We start from the raw sequence: 22,074 nt of genomic DNA, 5'->3' as shown, positions 1-22,074 counted from the left end.
TCAAAAAAACATCTAAAAAAGCCAGCACAGTTCTGGAAGAACATTCTTTGGACAGATGAAACCAACATCAACCTTTACCAGAATGATGGAAAGAGAAAAGTATGGCGAAGGCGTGGTACAGCTCATGATCCAAAGCATACCACATCATCTGTAAAACACGGTGGAGGCAGTGTGATGGCTTGGGCATGCATGGCTGCCAGTGGCACTGGGTCACTTGTGTTTATTGATGATGTGACACAGGACAGAAGCAGCCGAATGAATTCTGAGGTATTCAGAGACATACTGTGTGTTCAGATCCAGCCAAATGCAGCCAAACTGATTGGTCGTCATTTCATACTACAGATGGACAATGACCCAAAACATAAAGCCAATGCAACCCAGGAGTTTATTAAAGCAAAGAAGTGGAATATTCTTGAATGGCCAAGTCAGTCACCTGATCTCAACCCAATTGAGCATGCATTTCACTTGTTAAAGACTAAACTTCAGACAGAAAGGCCCACGAACAAACAGCAACCGAAAAACCACCGCAGTGAAGGCCTGGCAGAGCTTCAAAAAGGATGAAACACAGCATCTGGTGATGTCCATGAGTTCAACACTTCAGGCAGTCATTGCCAAAAAAGGGTTTTCAATCCAAGTACTAAAAATGAACATTTTATTTAAAATTATTGAATCTGTCCAATTACTTTTGGTCCCTTTAAAAACAGGGTGGCACATGTTAAAGAGCTGAAACTCCTAAACCCTTCATCCAATTTTAATGTGGATACCCTCAAATGAAAGCTGAAAGTCTGAACTTCAACTGCATCTGAATTGTTTTGTTTAAAATTCATTGTGGTAATGTCTATAACCAAAATTAGAAAAATGTTGTCTCTGTCCAAATATATATGGACCTAACTGTATATATAGTGCTGGATGGTCCACCTGCTAATACTATGGGCGTGATCAATAGGTTGTCCAGACACTGTGCATCACACCTATCTGTGTGAATAGTGTCTTATGCAAGCCTTTCCTGTGTGCATATTTGCTACTAGGCAGCCAACCCTTCTATTATTTAGGTGAGTGGGTGGTTGTTCTCATCAGTAGCTTGCACCTGTGTTGCTCCAGCCTTTATCAGTGGGGGGCCTGCTGCACCCTGCTAATGCATTTGTCATTTGACAAGGTTTTGGTGAGTCTGCTTTTTATTATGAGTTTTCTCGGTGGTCTGCCTCGCCACGTTCAGCTGCCTTCCTTCTTCTGTGTGCTCCTGGATCCTGACCGAGGTTGTCTTGGGTGCTGCCTCTCGCCTCTGGGACCGCTTTGATGGCAGCAGACCAGGGGAAGGATTACCCTTGTTTGCAAAACTTGTCCCAGTGTTGTGCCTCCTTGCACAACCACACCATGTGAGCAAAATTCAAGTTGTACTTTTCTCACCAAGAAAGATTTACTCATCTGCTATGCCTGGATAGCGCTCTCCCTCTTTTTCCCCTCATCCTCTCTTTCCCAGGACTTCATTCTCACAACGCACCATCTGCGTATTATTGAACTTCAACAAACAAATGCTGTGCACACGTGTGATCAAGTTATTGCTGGACTTCATCATTTAAGTACTGTGTGCATTCCCTCTACACTTTTGCTGGAGTCCCAGGTTTAAGTACTGTGTGCATTTGCACTAATATTTTTACTGGACTTCCTTGTTTAAGTGTCTTGTTCGCTTCCGCGTCATATCCTTGCTGGACTGGTTCTTACTAGTGGTCTCACCCCACTATTCAGTTAGCTGTGATTTACTATATTGTGCTCTGCACCTCGTTTCAATTGCAGGAATATCTGTGTTAGTTCTGTTTGCATTTCTATTTTGTTAAATACACCTTTCTGCTGCAGCTTTGTTCTCAGGCTGGTTTTATCCCACGCTATCAGATTCCTTAGTACCTACATAATGGTTCAGTTCCAAGACCTTCCATGCACCATGGGGGGTTGTTTAGGATTTATGCCCATAAGATGTAACAGGCATGTCGGAGATGGCTGGAAGCAGAAAACGCTTTTACTGTGGAAGATGTTATACAGTCTTTCCTTATAGAACAATTTTTTGCTAAGTGCCCCGCAGAATTACGGGAATGAATCCGGGAGCGCACGCCGTGCACTGTGGATAGAGCTGCAGCCCTGGCCGATGAGGCCCTTACTATCCGACTGCAATGCAGGAGGCTTCCGGACAATAAACTACAGCCTGCTTCCTCGCCCCGGGCCCCTCAGACTATATCTGAACTTCAGCCACAGGCTGATGACAATCATGCCTCACAATCCTGGGCCACAACAGTTCCGACCATGACCAAGGGGTATCACCGAGAGGAGATGTTATGGATGTGGGTAACCTGGGCATTTGCAATCCAGCTGTCCCTCAAGGATTCGGAAGGAGCCCAATGCAGCCCCTTCTCGTACAGTGAATCTAGTGCGCTCCATCCCGAGGAAGAGTTACCACCCCCACCCGAGAGGATCACCGACCCGGGAATCATAGAAACCCCTTCTGGAGTGTACGAACTCCGGCCTTTGTCCCTCAGGAATACAGAACAATGGCAAAGCCACCTGCAGGATGTCTTAACCCCTTTACCCCCAAGGGTGGTTTGCACGTTAATGACCGGGACAATTTTTACAACACTGACCACTGTCCCTTTTTGAGGTTATAACTCTGGAACTCTTCAAAGGATCCCAGTGATTCTGTCATTTCTTTTCTCGTGACATATTGTACTTCATGATAGTGGTAACATTTATTTCATATTACTTGCGTATATTTGTGAAAAAAAATGGAAATTTGGCAAAAATTTAGAAAATTTCACATTTTTCCAACTTTGAAATTTCATGCCGTTAAATCTCAGAGATATGTTAGACAAAATACTTACTAAGTAACCTTTCCCACATGTCTACTTTACATCAGCACAATTTTGGAACCAATTTTTTTTTTGTTAGGGAGTTATCAGGGTTAAAAGTTGACCAGCGATTTCTCATTTTTACAACACCATTTTTTTTAGGAACCATATCACGTTTGAAGTCACTTTGAATTGAGGGGTCTATATGATAGAAAATACCCAAAAGTGAACCCTTTCTAAAAACTGCACCCCTCAAGGTGCTCAAAAGTACATTTAAGAAGTTTATTAACTCTTTAGGTGCATCACAGGAATTTTTAGCATGTTTAAAAAAATATGGACATTTAACTTTTTTCACAAAAAATTTCTTCAGATCCAATATGTTTTATTTTCCCAAGGGTAACAGAAGAAATTGGACCCCAAAAGTTGTTGTGCAATTTATCCTGAGTATGCTGATATCCCATGTGTGGGGGTAAACCACAGTTTAGGCGCATGGCAGAGCTCAGAAGGGAATGAGCACCGTTTGACTTTTTCAACAGAGATTTGGCTGGAATTGAGATTAGACCCCATGTCGCGTTTGGAGAGCCCCTGATGTGCCTAAACAGTGGAAACCTCCCACAAGAGACCCCATTTTGGAAACTAGACCACCTAAGGAACTTATCTAGATGTGTGGTGTGCACTTTGAACCCCCAATTGTTTCACTAAAGTTTATAAGGTAGAGCCGTGAAAATTATAAAATCATTTTTTTTCCACAAAAATGATTTTTTTCGCCCCCAATTTTGTATTTTCCCAAGGGTATCCAGAGAAATTGGACCCCAAAAGTTGTTGTGCAATTTGTCCTGAGTCTGCTGATACCCCATATGTGGAAGAAAACTACTGTTTGGGCACACGTTAGGGCTGGGAAGGGAAGTAGTGACGTTTTGGAATGTAGACTTTGATGGAATGGTCTGCGGGCGTCACGTTGCGTTTGCAGAACCACTGATGTACATAAACAGTAGAAACCCCCCACAAGTAACCCCATATTAGTAACATAGTAACATAGTTATTAAGATTGAAGGAAGACTTTAAACACCTCTAGTTCAACCCATAGCCTAACCTAACATGGCCTAATATGTTGATCCAGAGGAAAGCAAAAAAAAAACCCATGTGGCAAAGAGTAAGCTCCACACTGGGGGAAAAAATTCCTTCCCGACTCCACATATGGCAATCAGACTAGTTCTCTGGATCAACACCCTATCAAGGAATCTAGTGTATATATACCCTGTAACATTATACTTTACAAGAAAGGCATCCAGTCCCCTCTTAAATTTTAGTAATGAATCACTCATTACAACATCATACGGCAGAGAGTTCCATAGTCTCACTGCTCTTACAGTAAAGAATCTGCATCTGTTAATATGCTTAAACCTTCTTTCCTCAAGACGTAGAGGATGCCCCTTGACCCCGTCTCAGGTCTAAGAGTAAAAAGAAAACCAAAAAAGGATGGACACACGAGCTAAAATGAACAATTTTATTGAAGACAAAAATCTAAAAAGGTATATAAATACAACAATACAGACAGCAATAAAACAGATGCAATGAAAAAAGAAAGGCAACACTAGTGCCACGCACAAGAAAAAGTGGTCAGGTAAGCCGTACAAAAGATACATATAAGTATATGCCTATAAATAATCAAAGTAGGTAAGCTGATTACTCCACATGCGTACAAATCCAAGAAAATAATTGTGCCTATAGCTAATAGAGCATAGGAGCAGCCACACCAACATTAGAAGGCTCCATGGCGTACCACATCAATTAGGAGGTTCAGAGTATAAACATACAAGCAATTACTTAAATACAATCCTAGTACTATCAGGAAACCCATATAGCCAATTGGAAATGGTATGAACCAATGTTTTACCGGGAACGTCCCATAAATATATAGTAGGTAAGGCCAGACTAGATCCCGGATGGTAGCAAAGGATAGAGGTGGAGAGTAAGGAATAAAGCTGAAAACAATGAACCAAGCTGCTACTTGTGCGTGGAAAGAGGGGCCCCGACGCGCGTTTCGCATACGTTGCTTCCTCGGGGGGCGCTAGTGAAGGGTAACATGGGGATCTTTTTATATTGGGCTGCAGATTGCTGAGCGGTAATGGCGGCGCTTACCGCGGCATAGCGATGGCCGGAAGCGGCGGAGTCGGCGTCCCACGTCACACCGCCGCGCCCTGCACTGACGCATCAGTGGGAGGGGCCAGCCGTGCGACGCTGGAAGGACGCGTATCCACGGCAACCAGGCCACGCCAGCCGTGAGAAGCGCACACCGCTCTGAAGGCTCCAGGAGGCCGGCAGATACAGACAACTGATGAAAACCAGAAGCAGAAGCAGACAGGGGGAGTGCACATACCTGACCGACCAGTTGAGTGACGTGGTGATAGGGAAAGTGAAAGTGAAAGAGTGCACGCAGCTTACCTACTTTGATTATTTATAGGCATATACTTATATGTATCTTTTGTACGGCTTACCTGACCACTTTTTCTTGTGCGTGGCACTAGTGTTGCCTTTCTTTTTTCATTGCATCTGTTTTATTGCTGTCTGTATTGTTGTATTTATATACCTTTTTAGATTTTTGTCTTCAATAAAATTGTTAATTTTAGCTCGTGTGTCCATCCTTTTTTCGTTTTCTTACATATATGTATGATGGTGGAGTATTGACTTTGTTTGCCCTCCCTATAGGTTTACTAAGAGTAAAAAGATCATCAGAAAGGTCTCTGTACTGTCCCCTCATATTTATACATTAAAATAAGATCACCCCTTAGCCTTCATTTTTCCAAACTAAAAAGCCCTAAGTGTAATAATCTATCTTGGTATTGCAGACCCCCCAGTCCTCTCATAACCTTGGTCGCTCTTCTCTGCACCCGCTCTAGTTCAGCTATGTCTTTCTTATGGACCGGAGACCAGAACTGTACACAGTATTCAAAGTGTGGTCGCACTAGTGACTTGTATAGAGGTAAAATCTATGCCTCTTTTAAAGGGAACCTGTCACCTCAATTTGGCGGGACCGGTTTTTGGTCATATGGGCAGAGTTTTCAGGTGTTTGATTCACCCTTTCCTTACCCGCTGGCTGCATGCTGGCCGCAATATTGGATTGAAGTTCATTCTCTGTCCTCCGTAGTACACGCCTGCGCAAGGCAAGATTAGTACAGGCAGTATTTCGGAAAATACCACGTTGGAGATCCTTGCTTTCAGCTTGCAGCCTAATTCCCTGAAATCATCTGTAAGGACCTTCCACCTACCTCTAACTTTGTCATTTGTGCCAATGTGCACCATGACCGCTGGGTCCTCACCAGCCCCTCCCAGTAATCTGTCAACCCGATCAGCGATGTGTCAGACTCGAGCGCCAGGTAGGCAGCACAACATTCGACTATCCCTGTCTTTGTGACAGATTGCCCTATCTGTTCCCCTAATAATTGAATCCCCCACTACCAGCACCTGTCTGGCCTGCCCTGCTCTCCTATTTCCCTCCTTACTGTAGCAGTCACTCCTCCGGCTTTGAGGACATGCCTGGCTGCAGCAGTGCTACCCCTGTACTGGCACCCCCCTCATCTGCCAACTTAGCAAACTTATTGGGCTGTGCCAGATCAGGACCAGCCTCCCTGGCACTCTTCCCTCTACCCGGCCTTCTAACGGTCACCCAGCTTGCTGCTCCACTGTCCTGCAGCTCTATCCTACCATCCCCCCTCATCTATCCCATTGAGCGTCTGCTCAGTGAGCAGAAGGCTCCTTTCCATATTGTGAATGGATCTCAGTGTTGCCAGCTGCACATTTAGGTCCAGAACCTGGGCTTCCAAATGCACAACGTGCTCACATCTCACACAGCAGTATGCACCCTCGACCGGTTGCTCAAGGATTGCATATATGTGACTAGATGTGCACTGGATGGCATTAACAATAGTGGAGCACATTTCCTAATGGGGATTGCACCAGACAGAAAAGTTAAATAAAAAATTAATGCAAAGTAATAATAAAATACAGACCGCAATTCAGTAATTCCTCCCTTGGAAACTCCCTGAATCCAAAGTCTCTGAATCTCAAGTCATACACTTACCGCCGTTCGCACTTACGCTCGGGTCACACTCGGCTCGTTCACACTCGTTAAGCTGAAGATTTTAAAGAGATTTTTTTTTTCTCTTTCCCCTCAGCAGCAATCCACCTTGCTGTTCAATGCACTTCCAAAAAGGAATTGGAAAGTAGACCCTCAAGTGTTTCACTAAAGTTTATAACGCAGAGTCGTGAAAATAAAAATAATTTTTGTTCCCACAAAAATGATATTTTAGCCCTCGAATTTTTATTTTCCCAAGGGTACCAGGAGAAATTGGACTGCAAAAGTTGTTGTTCAATTTGTCCTGAGTACACTGATACCCCATATGTGGGGGTAAACCACTGTTTGGGCGCACGGCAGAGCTCGGAAGGGAAGGAGCACCATTTTACTTTTTCAACACAGAATTGGAAGGAATTGAGATTGGACGTCATGTTGCGTTTGCAGAGCCCCTGATGTCCCTAAACAGTGGAAACCCCTCAATTCTAACTCCAACCCTAACCCTAATCCCAACCCTAACCACACCCCTAACTTCCACACCCCTAATCCCAACCCGAACCATAACCCTAACCACACCCCTAACCCGAAAACACACCCCTAACCCCAATCCCAACACCCCCCTATCCCAACACACCCCTAACGCTAATCCTAACCACAACCCTAACCACACCCCTAACCGTGACACACCCATAACCCAACCATAAAAGTAATCCAAACCCTAGCCCCAACCCTAACTTTAGTCCCAACCCTAACTTTAGCCCTAACCCTAACTTTAGCCCCAACCCTAACCCTAATGGGAAAATGGAAATATTTTTTTTTTATTTTATCATTTTTCCCTTACTAAGGGAGTGATAAAAGAGGAGTTTAATTTACTATTTATAGCAGGTTTTTATAGCAGGTTTCTGTTTGGCTATCACACACTAAAAGACGCTTTTTATTGCAAAAAATAGTTTTTGCATCACCACATTTTGAGAGCTATAATTTTTCCATATTTTGGTCCACAGAGTCACGTGAGGTCTTGTTTTTTGCTGGACGAGTTGATGTTTTTTATTGGTACCATTTTTGGGCACATGACATTTTTGATCGCTTTTTAGTCCGATTCTTGTTAGGCAGAATGAACAAAAACCAGCAATTCATGAATTTCTTTTTTTGGGGGGGCAAATATACTGTTCTGCGTGTGGTAAAATTGATAAGGCAGTTTTATTCTTCGGGTCAGTACGATTACAGCGATACCTCATTTATATTTTTTTATGTTTTGGTGATTTTATACAATAAAAATTATTTTATATAAAAAAAATAATTGTTTTTGCATCGCTTTATTCTGAGGGCTATAACTTTTTTTTATTTTTTTGCTGATGACGTTGTGTGGCTGTTCATTTTTTGCGGGACAAGATGACATTTTTAGTGGTGCCATGTTCTTGATCGCGTGTTATTCCACTTTTTGTTCGGTGGTATGATGATAAAGCATTGTTTTTTTGCCTCGTTTTTTATTTTTTTGTTCGTGTTCACTGAAGGGGTTAACTAGTGGGACAGTTTTATAGGTTGGGTCGTTACGGACGTGGCGATACTAAATACGTGTGCTTTTATTGCTTTTTTTATTTACATAAAGAAATGTATTTATTGGAACCATATTATTTTTTTTTCTTCTTTAATTAGGAATTTAAAAAAAATATTTTTACACAGTGTAATATTTTTTTTTACTTATTTACATTGTGCCAGGGTGCGACATCACTATATAGTGTCAGATTGCTGATCTGCCACTTTGCAGAGCACTGTGTCAGATCAGTGATCTGACAGTGCAGGCGGCTTGCGATCACATCGCGTTGTTCTGAGGGTCTCAGAGAAACACGCAGGGAGCCCCCTCCCTGCGCGATGCCTCCCTATGCCACCAGATCTGTTTGATCGCAGTGTTCCGGGGGTTAAAGTGATGGGAGCGGTCCGTGACCACTCCTGGCACATAGTGCCGGATGTCAGCTATGATAATCAGCTGACACACGGCTGCGCTCCCCCCGTGAGCCCGGCTTATCGCATATGATGCACTATCTCGTCAATAGTCATGCGGGCCTAGGGCACCTAGACGGGGTAGCACGTCCGATGTCAGAAAGGGGTTAAATGATGGATACAAACTATCGGATTTAGAGACAGGGGGCATTCCTGACTATCGCTGACACCTGAGTCAATTCACCAGGGCTCGGTAATTCCAATTGTCCTTGCATGGGGTGTCCGCAAATACACTACTCAAAAAAATAAAGGGAGCACTTAAACAACATAATATAACTCCAAATAAATCAAACTTCTGTGAAATCAAACTGTCCACTTAGGAAGTAACACTATTTGACAATCAATTTCTCATGCTGTTGTGGAGATGGAATATACAACAGATGGAAATTATTGGCAATTATCAAGACACACACAATAAAGGAGTGGTTCTGCAGGTGGGGACCACAGACCACATCTCAGTACCAATGCTTTCTGGCTGATGTTTTCATCACTTTTGAATGTTGGTTGTGCTTTCACACTGCTGGTAGCATGAGACAGACTCTACAACCCACACAAGAGGCTCAGGTAGTGCAGCTCATCCAGGATGGCACATCAATGCGAGCTGTGGCAAGAAGGTTTGCTGTGTCTGTCAGCGTAGTGTCCAGAGGCTGGAAGAGCTACCAGGAGATAGGCCAGTACACCAGGAGATGTGGAGGGGGCCGTAGGAGGGTAATAACCCAGCATAAGGACTGCCACCTCAGCTTTTGTGCAAGGAGGAACAGGAGGAGCACTGCCAGACCCCTGCAAAATTACCTCCAGCAGGCCACAAATGTGCATGTGTCTGCACAAATGGTTAGAAACCGACTCCATGAGGATGGTCTGAGTGCTCGATGTCCACAGATGGGGGTTGTGCTCACAGCTCAACACTGAGGAGGACGCTTGGCATTTGCCACAGAACACCAGGATTGGCAAATTCGCCACTGGTGCACTGTGGTCTTCACAGATGAAAGCAGGTTTACACTGAGCACATTTGACAGAAGTGACAGAGTCTGGAGATGCCATGGAGAGAGATCTGCTGCCTGCAACATCCTTCAGCATGACCAATTTGGCAGTGGGTCAATAATGGTGTGGGGTGGCATTTCTTTGAAGGACTGCAAAGCCCTCCATGTGCTCACCAGATGTAGCCTGACTGCAAATAGGTACCACGATGAGATCCTTAGACCCCTTGTGAGACCATATGCTGGTGCCCTTGGCCCTAGGTTCCTCCTAATGCAGGACAATGCCAGTCCTCATGTGGCTGGAGTGTGTCAGAAATTCCTGCAAGATGAAGGCATTAAAGCTATGGACTAGCCCGTCTGTTCCCCAGACCTGAAACCGATTGAACACATCTGGGACATCATGTCCCGCACCATCCACCAACGTCACGTTGCACTACAGACTGTCTAGGAGTTGGTGGATGCTTTAGTCCAGGTCTGGGAGGAGAGCCCTCAGGAGACCATCCGCCACCTCATCAGGAGCATGCCCAGGCATTGTGGGGAGATCATACAGGCATGTGGATGTCACACACAACTGAGCATCATTTCCTTGTCTTGAGGCATTTCCACTGAAGTTGGATCAGCCTGTAACTTCATTTTCCACTTTGATTTTGAGCATAATTCCAACTCCAGACCTCCGTGGGATATTAGGTGTGATTTACGTTTATCATTTTTAGGTTTTATTGTTCTCAACACATTCCACTATCTAATGAATAAAGATTTACAACTGGAATATTTCATTCAGTGATATCTAGGATGTGGGATTTTAGTGTTCCCTTTATTTTTTTGAGCAGTGTGTATATAGTGAGCTTTGGTGCGTTTGGATTATGGTTTTGAGAAAGACTGTGTTGGATTGAATCTATGGGACGACTTCCTGCAGATATCCTCCTTGGAAATGACATTGGGGAGTTAGTGTCATTTTCTGGGAGCACCATGATATCCGGACCTCACCGGGTAGCAATCTCTTTGGCTGGAAGGCCCATGGGCCTCTCACTCTTCTGAAAGAACAATTGGAGGGAGATATCGCAGACATCCGAACACCCATCATTCCCTATGTTCTAGAGTTCAGAGACCGTCTCGTCTAGCTAGCTACCTTGGCTAACAAACATCAGCGAATGGCCCAGTCCAGTAAAAAAAAAACTGAAAAAAACTGGTATGACTATAACACCAGGACCCGGGAATTTATGGAAGGACAACAAGTGATCATGATTATAGCAACCCCTGCCACTTACAAGAAACTATAAAGAGTTGAGCAAAGTGGACTAAAGTGAGCAGGACAGAGGTCTATGTAGACCTCATGGCCTGCTCACTTATTAAGAGGGGGGAGAGGTTGTGATGGTGGGATATGGTATGTGGGTATCATTTTGTTTGTATTAAAATTTTACTGATATTCAGGTTGTTCTCTTGTAGGATGAGTAGTTACTTGCTAATTGATAAATGGCAGTTGTTGCCATCTGATATTCTTCCCCACAAAACTGTACTGTTATCTTTCCACAGGGTCAGTGAATCATGTTGTTTGCTAATATGCTAATGACATATTGAACTAGCTTGTTGAAACAATGAGCCCCTGCGACCTTCCTCTCAACCTGTGAATGAGGACAAGGACTTTTAAAATATCAGGGAGGTGAGACCCGAGAGCAAATCCTGTGTGGAGCTATGATGTGAACACAGCACCGCAGAGAGAAAGAAGAGTATATGGACTATGTTATCCTCTGTCTGCTGGATTGTGGGACTCTCATTTCCCAGGGCTTTTATCCTGTTACTGAACTGCATTCGGGTTCTGGACTATCTTATCCTTTGTGTGGTGGATTGTATATGGACCTTTCGTATTTTTGCCTAAATAAAGGACTTGGGATTGTTTACTCTTCTCTTGCTCTGTTGATTGTGTGATATCGGAGAAGGACCCCGTGACATGTATCATCCAGAACTGTAGCCCACTCGGTCTCTATGATGCCCATGAATTGGGAGGACTTAGTGTGGATTGCCATTGGTCACCTTCTCCTTCCCATCATAACAATTTCAGAGATATCCACACTCCCTTGATGGTGAAACCATTGAACAGAATAGTGGTGTTGAAAGCTCCTGATCCACCATTCTGCCTTCGCCTGTGAGTCTGAGACTCCGTGAACAGCAGGCACAATGATGTCACTACATCACACCTGAGGTATGTAGCCTCAGTACTCACAATGCACAGACTGGAGCAGTTCACCTCGGGAACAGGGTTGGATGAGTAGTGTGTGTTTTTTAAATATCAGGAATTGTGAGGCATAGTAATAAGAGATGTTTGGGCTCTCATGTTGAGTGTATGGCTGGTAGGGGTCATTATACTGAGTATGGGACTGTGGTGGACTGTAAATGCCTTCATACTGACTGGGGGCTCCTTATTTTGTGTAGCAGGCTGTGGTGGCCGTAATACTGCATGAGTTGCTGTAGGGGCAGTCATACTGTGTGGGGGCCGTCATACTGTGTGGGTGCCATCATACTGTGTGGGAGCCCTCATATTGAGCTACATGGGCACACAGGAGAACAATTTCCTTGTGATGAGTCAGATAGAACAAAGGTCTGTATTTATCATTTTCTATCTGATTGCAGTCCTGAATTGATATGGTGTTGTGTGCCAGGAGACATCAGGAAAGTTTATTTTTTGGACCTTGGTCTCCCTCATTCATCTCCATACCATCGGATCCGGGTCTGCCAAGTCTAACGGCAGCATGCAGTCTGCAGAGTCGGGAGATATGACTCTGCCAGATGTGTGTGTATATATATATATATATATATATATATATATATATATATATATATATATATATATATATATATATATATATTTTTTTTCCTTTTGCTTTAAGTTGTAGAGCCCAATTCCAGCTATTGCTGTGGGACCTGTGATTTCTTTCTACTCCACTGTGTACAGGATAATAGAGTATAATAAAGTAGTTATGGACGTGATGTAACTAACATTGTGCAGTGATTCTGTTTTCCCTATAGTGAAGGATATTTCTTATTGCTAAAACTGTGATTTTTTTTTCACTTCAAACCTTTGTTAAACCCCTCTGATTAGTGCGATCATACAACATACAAGCCTCTGATGGCTCCGGTGATGCCCTGTACTACTGTAGTGCCGTGTATCATCACTGCTGTCAATGTAATACTAACGGCCTCATACACATGAGATAAGAGTTGGCCGAACGGTCATTTGGCAGACGGCCATCTCTCCCGACTCCGCCATACACACAAATATTCCAGCTTTCCTGTGGTCTGTATGAGAAAGGCGCCTCCAGACTCCTCTAGCGGAGGATTATCTACAGGAAGAACAAACGGATTATCCTCTGAAATTCAGGATGCCAGATCCTTCTCTGCCCTGACATCATCTGTCGGGAGGCCCCCAAATACATTATATGGTCGGCCAAACCCCCGAAATCAGTGCTTTCATGGAACTTTAGTCTAATGTGTATGGGGCGTTAAAAGGTAACTTATTGGACGCTGCCTCTGGCCCGGCCTAATAGACCTTCATGCATTGCAGCCCAGACACCATTATTAGGCATGTAAGTATCGTAATAACTAGGCCGCCCCACACTATCGAGTACTTGGGGGCGAAGGGGCATTCAGCCAAACTCTGTCACACCTTCTTAGATGCCATGTTTGCTTTTGACAGCAGAAAGTGGTTAAACTGCCAGGGTTTTTGATGCAACCACACCTGTGCTGTCTCTACGGTGTACATCTATGTTCTGGGGACCAAAAGGTTTAATTTTTAAAAAAAAATATTTAAAAAATAATAAAATGTGTCTTCTGTTTTATGTTTTTTTTTTTAAATTTTACAAGAATTGTTGGAGCCAAGTTTCTTTTGAAACATTTTAATATCTGCTTTTTCTGGAGTTTTCTTGTAATATAGGAAAACCTAAGGCCAGAAATAAACCCCATAAAACACTGAACATGGAGACTAGGATCAAATTATTTCTGTCCGTGGCGTTTGTGCAAATAAAAAAGCTTTTTTAAAAGTCTCAAACTTCTATGTGTGAATCAGACCTGAGATCTAATGTGATAGAAGGTTCCAGTGCGGGGAAGACGGGAAACCTTCATATAGACGGCCGGTGGTGATGGAGTCAGTGACCGACTCTGGACAAATATGTTTCTAGAGCCGTAGTAGAAGATGAAGATGTCGTCCTCATCATGAAGTACCGTATATACTCGAGTATAAGCCGAGATTTTCAGCCCACTTTTTTGGGCTGAAAGTCCCCCTCTCGGCTTATACTAGAGTCATACCCAGGGGTCGGCAGGGGAGGGGGAGCGGGGGCTGTGTAATACCTACTCCCGGCGCGGTCCCTGCTTCCCGGTGCTGCAGTTTCTTCCTGTACTGAGCGGTCACATGGTACCACTCATTACAGCAATGAATATGTGGCTCCACCTCCTATAGAGGTGGAGCCGCATATTCATTACTTTAATGAGCGGTAACGGTGACCGTTCACTACAGGAAGAAAATGCGGCGCCAGGGAACAGACCTGCAGCGACGGCGCCAGGAGCAGGTAAGTATGATGGTGCGATACTCACCTGCTCCTCATGCCGTCGGCTGCGGTGCCGCTGTGTCTTCCGCGTCCTCTGCAGTGACGCTCAGGTCAGAGGGCACGGTGACGTGATTAGTGCGCGCCGCCCTCTTCCTGAACGTCGGTGCAGAGGATGGGAAGACACAGCGGCGGTCAGCGGTGGAACGGGAAAGGGGAGTATGTAATTTTTTCTATTTTTTTAATCACAGCAATAGCTTTTGGGCCAAATATCTGTATGGAGCATGTTATGTGGCCATGTGCAGCATTATATGGGGGCAAATGTCTGTACGGGGCATCTTATCCAGCCATGTGCAGTATTATATGGGGGCAAATGTCTGTATGGGGCATCTTATCCGGCCATGTGCAGCATTATATGGGGCAGTTATCTGTATGGGGCATCTTATCCGGCCATGTGCAGCATTATATGGGGGCAAATATCTGTATGGGGCATCTTATGTGGCCATGTGCAGCATTATATGGGGCAAATATCTGTATGGGGCATCTTATCCGGCCATGTGCAGCATGATATGGGGGCAAATATCTGTATAGGGCATCTTATGTGGCCATGTGCAGCATTATATGGGGGCAAATGTCTGTATGGAGCATCTTATGTGGCCATGTGCAGCATTATATGGGGCAGTTATCTGTATGGAGCATCTTATGGGGCCATGTGAAGCATTATCTGGGGCAGTTATCTGTATGGAGCATCTTATGGGGCCATAATCCACATTTGTGCAGCATTATATGGAGCATCTTATGGGGCCATAATCAACATTTGTGCAGCATTATATGGGGCATATTTTAATATGGACCATCTAATGGAGCCCATCATAAACTGTATGGAGCATTATATGGGGCTCCTGATTCAATATGTACATTCAAAAACAATTAACCTACTGATGTCTCAATTAATTTTACTTTTATTGGTATCTATTTTTATTTTTGACATTTACCAGTTGCTGCTGCATTTTCCACCCTAGGCTTATACTTGAGTCATTAAGATTTCCCAGTTTTTTGTGGCAAAATTAGGGGGGTCGGCTTATACTTGGGTCAGCTTATACTCGAGTATATACGGTAGTTATTTCTCCTGTCGCGTGTAATGAATATCTCCTGCAGTATTGCTAATGACGATTCCAGTGTCGGTAAATGAGAGGAGAATTAGCGTTATGGAAGATGAGTCTATGAGAAACGTATTCATCTGCCAACTCCGAGGAAGAAACTGCTTGTTGTCTGTGGCCTAAATATATAGGTTTTATTAGTAGATGGAAAGAAGGAAACTAAATACTGTAAAATAATAAATCTCCTCATATGTTTCCCTTATTATCTACAGTAATTTTATTATTACACAGGAGATTTTTATGATGTTACATCGGCTCATCTTCTCATTCAGGTCTCTACAATATCGGATCCTCTCAGTGAAGATCTTCTATATAAGAGAATTTTTCTGATTTACCCATCAAGGAAGGATATGGTCAGAGACAAGATGTCGGAGAGGATATTACACCTCACCCTAGAGATCCTCTTCCGGCTTACTGGAGAGGTGAGAGATTCTGGTGACGTCACATTACATCATTCTTATCTATGAGAATAACAGATGGACAGAACTGGAGAGGTGAGAACTCTGGAAATGTCTGTAGTGAGATTTATTAATGTGTCTCTCCATAACCAGGACTATACAGTAGTGAAGAAGACCTCTAGTGAGCGCTGTCAGGACCCTGTGTCTGAGGGATGTGGAAGACCCTTGAGTCCAATCATGGGGCCTCCATGTAACCCTCTGATACATGAGGACATCAATGACCAGAAGATCCTAGAACTCATCTACAAGATGATTGAGCTGCTGACTGGAGAGGTGACACTGCTGCGAATGCTGGGACATTATACAGCAATTCTATGAAGGGATCGGGGGATGACGGTATCATTGTATGTGTCAGGTTCCTATAAGGTGTCAGGATGTCTCCGTCTATTTTTCCATGGAGGAGTGGGAGTATTTAGAAGGACACAAAGATCTGTACAAGGACATCATGATGGAGGTTCCCCAGCCCATCACATCACCAGGTAATAGACAGGACTAAATACACATGGTCTATAATTATCTGTATGTAGAGAATGAATTCAGTCCCTGTATGTGTTTCCTCTAGATCTATCCAGTAAGAAGACAACGCCAGAGAGATGTCCCCGTCCTCTTCTTGCACAGGAATGTAAACAAGAAGATCCCAATGTTCCTCAGGATCATCAGGTAGATGGAGAGAAGGTGTCATGAGATGTCTCCTATGATATGTAAACAGCTGTGAAGGTCTTGTGCTCAGTCTTGTGTTATCCACCAGTATTATAAATTCATGGCCAAAACTGTTGGCCTCGTTAAAATTGTTCAGGAAAGTGAAGTATTTCTCCCAGAAAATGATTGCAGTTACACATGTTCTGATATACACTTTTATTTCCTTTGTGTACATTGTAACAACACAAAAAAATGAGGAGAAAAAATGGCAAATAGTGCATAATTTTCCCCAAAACCCCTCCAAAATGGGCTGGGCAAAATTATTTGCACCGTCAACTTAATATTTGCTTGTACAGCCTTTGGAATAAATAACTGCAATCTATCACTTCCTATAATAACTATCAACAGCTTCCTACAACTCTGAACTGGAGTTTTGGACCACTCTTCTATTGCAACCTGCTACAGGTCTCTCATATTTGAAGGGTGCCAAGAGTAATTTTAAAATCTCCCCACAGGTGTTCTATGCTATTTAGACCCGGGCTCATTGCCGGCTACTTCAGAACTCTCCAGGGATTTGTTTCCATCTATTTCTTATGATTTCTTGAAGTATGTTTGGGGTCATTGTTATGCTGGAAGACCTATGACCTAGGATGCAAACCTAGCTTTCTGACACTGGACACAACATTGCAATGCAAAATCATTTGGTAATCTTCACGTTTCATGATGGCTTGCTCACAGTCAAAAAATCCAGTGCCGGAGACCCCCAAAAAATCTTTCAACCTCCATCATATTTGACTGTAGGTACTATGTTCTTTTCTTTGTAGGCCTCATTCCATTTTTGGTAAACAGTAGAATTATGTGCTTTGCCTAAAAGCTCTACCTTGATCTCATTTGTTCACAAGACTTTTTGCTTACTCACGTACATTTTGGCAAACTAGCTTTTTTTTTGTCTAGCTTTTTTATGTCTCTGTGTCAGCAGTGGGGTCCTCGTATGTCTCATGCCATAATGTTTAACTTCATTAAAATGTCAAAGGATAGTTTGCACTGATGCACCTTCAAGCTGCAGGACAGCTTGAATTTTTTTGGGACTTGATTGGGGCTGCTTGGCCACAATCCGGACTAATAATAATAATCTTTATTTATATGGCGCCAACATATTCCGCAGCGCTTTACAATTTAACAGTTTCAAACACAACAGTCATAGGTAACAACGTTAACAATACAATAAAGCAAAATAAGACGACCCTGCTCGTGAGATCTTACAATCTACGATGAGGTGGGGGAGATACAAAGTACAGGTGTGTATTTACTATAATGTATTTACAATGATGGTCCAGCCATCTTCAGGGGGTGGGGGGTAGATGGAGATAGTGAATGGGCTACACACACACACACACACACACACACAAACCTAAAATGACTTTGATTAGTTAACGTGGTAGGCCGCTCTGAACAAATGTGTTTTGAGCGAGCGCCTAAAACTATGCAAGTTGTGGATGGTTCTAATATCTTGGAGTAGAGCATTCCGGAGGATTGGCGCAGCGCGGGAGATGTCTTGGAGTCGGGAGTGGGAGGTACAGAATAGTGCAGAGGTTAGTCGAAAGTCATTTGCAGAGCGCAGCGGTCGGCTAGGCCGATAGACCGAAATGAGGGAGGAGATGTATGGGGGTGCCACACTGTGGAGAGCTTTGTGGGTGAGAACAAATACTTTGACTTGTATCCTGTAATGAATGGGCAGCCAGTGTAATGACTGGCGAAGAGCGGATGCATCTGAGTAACGATTAGCCAGATGGACAACCCTGGCTGCCACATTAAGGATAGACTGGAGAGGGGAAAGTCGAGTAAGGGGGAGGCCAATTAATAGAGCATTGCAGTAGTCCAGGCGGGAGTGGATTAGGGTGACAGTGAGGGTTTTTGTTGTCTCTATGGTGAGAAAAGGGCGGATTCTAGAGATGTTCTTTAGGTGTAAGCGGCACGAGCGGGCAAGGGATTGTATGTGGGAGGTGAAGGAGAGATTGGAGTCAAACATAACACCCAGACAGGGTGCCTGCTGCTGGGGTGTTATTATGGTGCCACCCACGGAGAGGGAAATGTCAGATTTAGGGAGGTTAGTAGAAGGCGGGAGCAGAAGAAGTTCAGTTTTGGAGAGGTTGAGTTTCAGATAGAGAGCGGACATGATGTTGGAGACTGCAGACAGACAGACAGTGGCGTTCTGTAGTACAGCTGGCGTAAGGTCAGGGGATGACGTGTATAGTTGTGTGTCATCAGCATAAAGATGGTACTAAAAGCCAAATCTGCTGATGGTCTGTCCAATTGGGGCTGTGTAGAGGGAGAAGAGAAGGGGGCCAAGGACTGAGCCCTGAGGTACCCCAACAGTGAGAGGAATAGGAGATGAAGTGGAGCCAGAGAACAGATCACTGAAGGAGCGGTCAGAAAGGCAGAAAGAGAACCAGGAGAGAGTAGTGTTCTTAATGCCTAGTGTCTGGAGCCTAGAGAGTAGGAGAGGGTGATCAACATTGTCGAAAGCTGCAGAAAGGTCGAGGAGAATGAGCAGAGAGTGGTCACCGTTACATTTTGCTGTCAGAAGGTCATTGGTCACCTTGATGAGTGCAGTTTCTGTCGAATGTTGCGGGCGGAAACCGGACTGTGGTCTAGGAGGGAATGAGTGGAGATGTAACGGGTAAGGTGGGTGTAGATCAGGCGCTCAAAGAGTTTTGAGATGAAGGGGAGATTGAAGACCGGTCTGTAGTTGTTTGTGCAGGATGGGTCGAGGGTAGGTTTTTTTAGTAATGGAGTAATGATAGAGTATTTGAAGGAGGAGGGGAAAATGCCAGAGGAGAGGGAGAGATTAAAAATTGTAGTTAGGTGAGTTGTGACGACTGGAGAGACTGGAGGAGGTGTGAGGGAATGGGGTCGGTGGTGCATGTAGTCGAACGAGAAGAGGAGAGGAGCTTGGAGACTTCTTCTTCTGTGATGGGATCAAATGTGGAGAGTGAGCCAGGGGAGATGCAGGGCTGTTTCACTCTGTGTTTGGAGGCTCTGAGGGTGAGGCGAGCTACTTGGCAAGAGTGCTTCTAAGAGTGTCATTGTAGTGATGTACAGCCAGATCAGGACAGGAAAAAGAAGAGATTGGGGACAATGATGAGTGTAAGGAGTGTGATAGTGTATGAGGGTTAATGGCAAGTAGATTTTTGAATGTGTGGTTGGTAGGAGAGTGCTGGGGTGGGCGAGGAATTGTGAGTGTGAAGGATAGAATGTTGTTGTCAGAGAGGGGAAGCGGTGAGTTATCCAGGTAGGAGATTGAACAGAGCCGGACAAAGACCAGGTCCAGGGTGTTACCATCTTTGTGTGTTTCAGAGGTTGAGAGCTGTGAGAGGCCTAGAGAAGTGGTTAGTGGTAGAAGCTGGGATGCAGATGTGGAAGTGGGGCTGTTAATGGGGATGTTGAAGTCTCCCAGGATAAGGGTTGGTAGTTCTGAGGACATGAAGTGCGGCAGCCAGGCTGAGAAGTAGTCCAGGAAGTGGGTGGGTGAGCCTGGGGGCCGGTATATGACCGCTACTCTGAGGGAGAGGAGACGAAAGAGCCTGATGGTGTGGACCTCAAAAGAAGGGAATGAGAGTGATGGAACTGGGGGTATAACCTGGAACGTGCATTGTGGGGACAAGAGTATGCCGACTCCACCACCAGGTGTGTTTGTGGGTCTCGGGGAATGGGAGAATTGTAAGCCACCATGGGAAATGGCAGCAGGGGAGACAGTGTCAGAGTCCTGGATCCAGGTTTCAGTGACGGCCAACAGATTCAGAGAGTTGTTTACAAAGTAGTTGTGCAGGAAAGGAAGCTTGTTACATACAGACCGTGGATTCCAAAGGGCACAATTGAACGAGAGAGATGAGGGAGTGCATTAATATTAATAAGGTTAGTATGGTTTTAATGAGGTAGGGTAGCGGTTGAGGTTGGGGGATGGGGACTGGGCTTGGGGGAGATGTCCCCCGAAATCAGTAGGAGAAAGAAGATAAAAAGCAAGTAGTTTTTGGAAGTGTATGAAGTTTTTTTGTGCAGTGTGTTTGGGCAAGATGGGCTGAGGATTGCCCATCAAGGGAGCAAAGGGGGATAGGAATAAAGCACATGGATAGACGGGAGAGCAGAGTGTTGGTTATCTGGCTCCTGCCCTGACTAACTGCCATGGAATAACTGCTGTATCACGACGCTTATCTTCATGACGCTTTGCTTCTGCGATGCTATCATGCGTTACAACTTTTCATCAGTTTTTCTTTGCCGACCATGTCCAAGGAGATTAGCTACAGCTCCATGGGTTGTTAACTTATTGATTATGTTACACACCCTGGACAAAGTAACATCAAAACCTCTGCAGATGGACTGGTAACTTTTAGATTGTAGATATTTTTCAACAATTTTGATTCTCAAGTCCTCACACAGTTCTCTTCTTCTTTTTCGGTTCTCCATGCTTAGTGTGGCACACAAAGACACACAATGCCAAGATTAAGTCAACTTCTCCTCTTTTTATTTGGCTTCAGGTGTGATTTTCATTTTGCCCACACCTGTTTCTTGCCATAGTTAAGTTTAAATGAGCTGTCCTGCTCATTTTTGGAGTTTTGTGTGAAATTTGTCAAATTTGCCTTTTTCTTTCTTTTTTGTGTTGTCCAATACACACACAATAAATGAACATGTGTATAACAAAACATGTGTAATCGTAATAATTTTCTGGGAGAAATACTTCATTCTCTGTAACAATTTCAAGGGTGCCGACACTTTCAGCCATGACTGTATGTTTTATACTAGTGTAATAAGAACTGTGGAGATAGCAGGATTAGAGCTGATCATAGATGTGACTTCTCCATCTGTGTGTGACTTTTACAATATTTATTTCAGGTTGAAGATCTGACTCATATTAATACTACAGAGACATATGTGAGGGCTGATGAGTGGTGTAAAGAGGAGATTCCTACATATGACTACCCAGGTGAGTAGTAACCACTAAATGCAGAGAAGTCACAGATTCTTCTCAGTCACCGGCTGTGGCTGCTTTATCGGTGGTCTAGTCCGACTGTATCACAATTGTGTGATCATCATTTTGCCTCTAGACCACAACATTCTCCTCCATCCAAAACTGTTCAAATGACTTTGGGCATTGAAAGCCCTTTTCTCTAGAACTTACAACCTGGAGGTTCCACCTACCCCCTGGGATTAGGAGACGCAGATCGTTACCTGCCCAGATCTGTAAACTACAAAGTAAAATGACAGGGTATGTAGAATGTGCTGACAAGTTAGAAAATCACTTGACGAAAAATATTATGATGGGCCTGTAAGAGAAAGCGGAGGGTAATGATGCTGTAGGCTTCCTAAATCCCTGATATCTTATTGGATGAATCTACCTTCT

General features: G+C 44.1%; 1 protein-coding gene and 1 long non-coding RNA gene across 2 annotated transcripts in view; both read left to right on the top strand.

Annotated features, from left to right (window-relative positions):
• Nucleotides 1-22,074, top strand: part of LOC138663494 (uncharacterized) — a 289,916-nt gene that overhangs the window by 88,176 nt on the left and 179,666 nt on the right. The window lies entirely within an intron of this gene.
• Nucleotides 1-22,074, top strand: part of LOC138663469 (oocyte zinc finger protein XlCOF22-like) — a 61,263-nt gene that overhangs the window by 24,139 nt on the left and 15,050 nt on the right. The window contains exons 2-6 of the mRNA XM_069749689.1: nt 15,852-16,001; nt 16,131-16,310; nt 16,393-16,516; nt 16,600-16,697; nt 21,567-21,657. Of these exons, the coding sequence (XP_069605790.1) occupies nt 15,852-16,001; nt 16,131-16,310; nt 16,393-16,516; nt 16,600-16,697; nt 21,567-21,657 (643 nt within the window). The remainder of the gene's footprint in view (nt 1-15,851; nt 16,002-16,130; nt 16,311-16,392; nt 16,517-16,599; nt 16,698-21,566; nt 21,658-22,074) is intronic.

This window comes from Ranitomeya imitator, chromosome 2 (genome assembly GCF_032444005.1).
Source record: "Ranitomeya imitator isolate aRanImi1 chromosome 2, aRanImi1.pri, whole genome shotgun sequence".
In the NCBI taxonomy this organism is placed as follows: Eukaryota; Metazoa; Chordata; class Amphibia; order Anura; family Dendrobatidae; genus Ranitomeya; species Ranitomeya imitator.
Note: the sequence above shows the minus strand (reverse complement) of the source record. Positions and strands in the feature narration are given on the sequence as shown.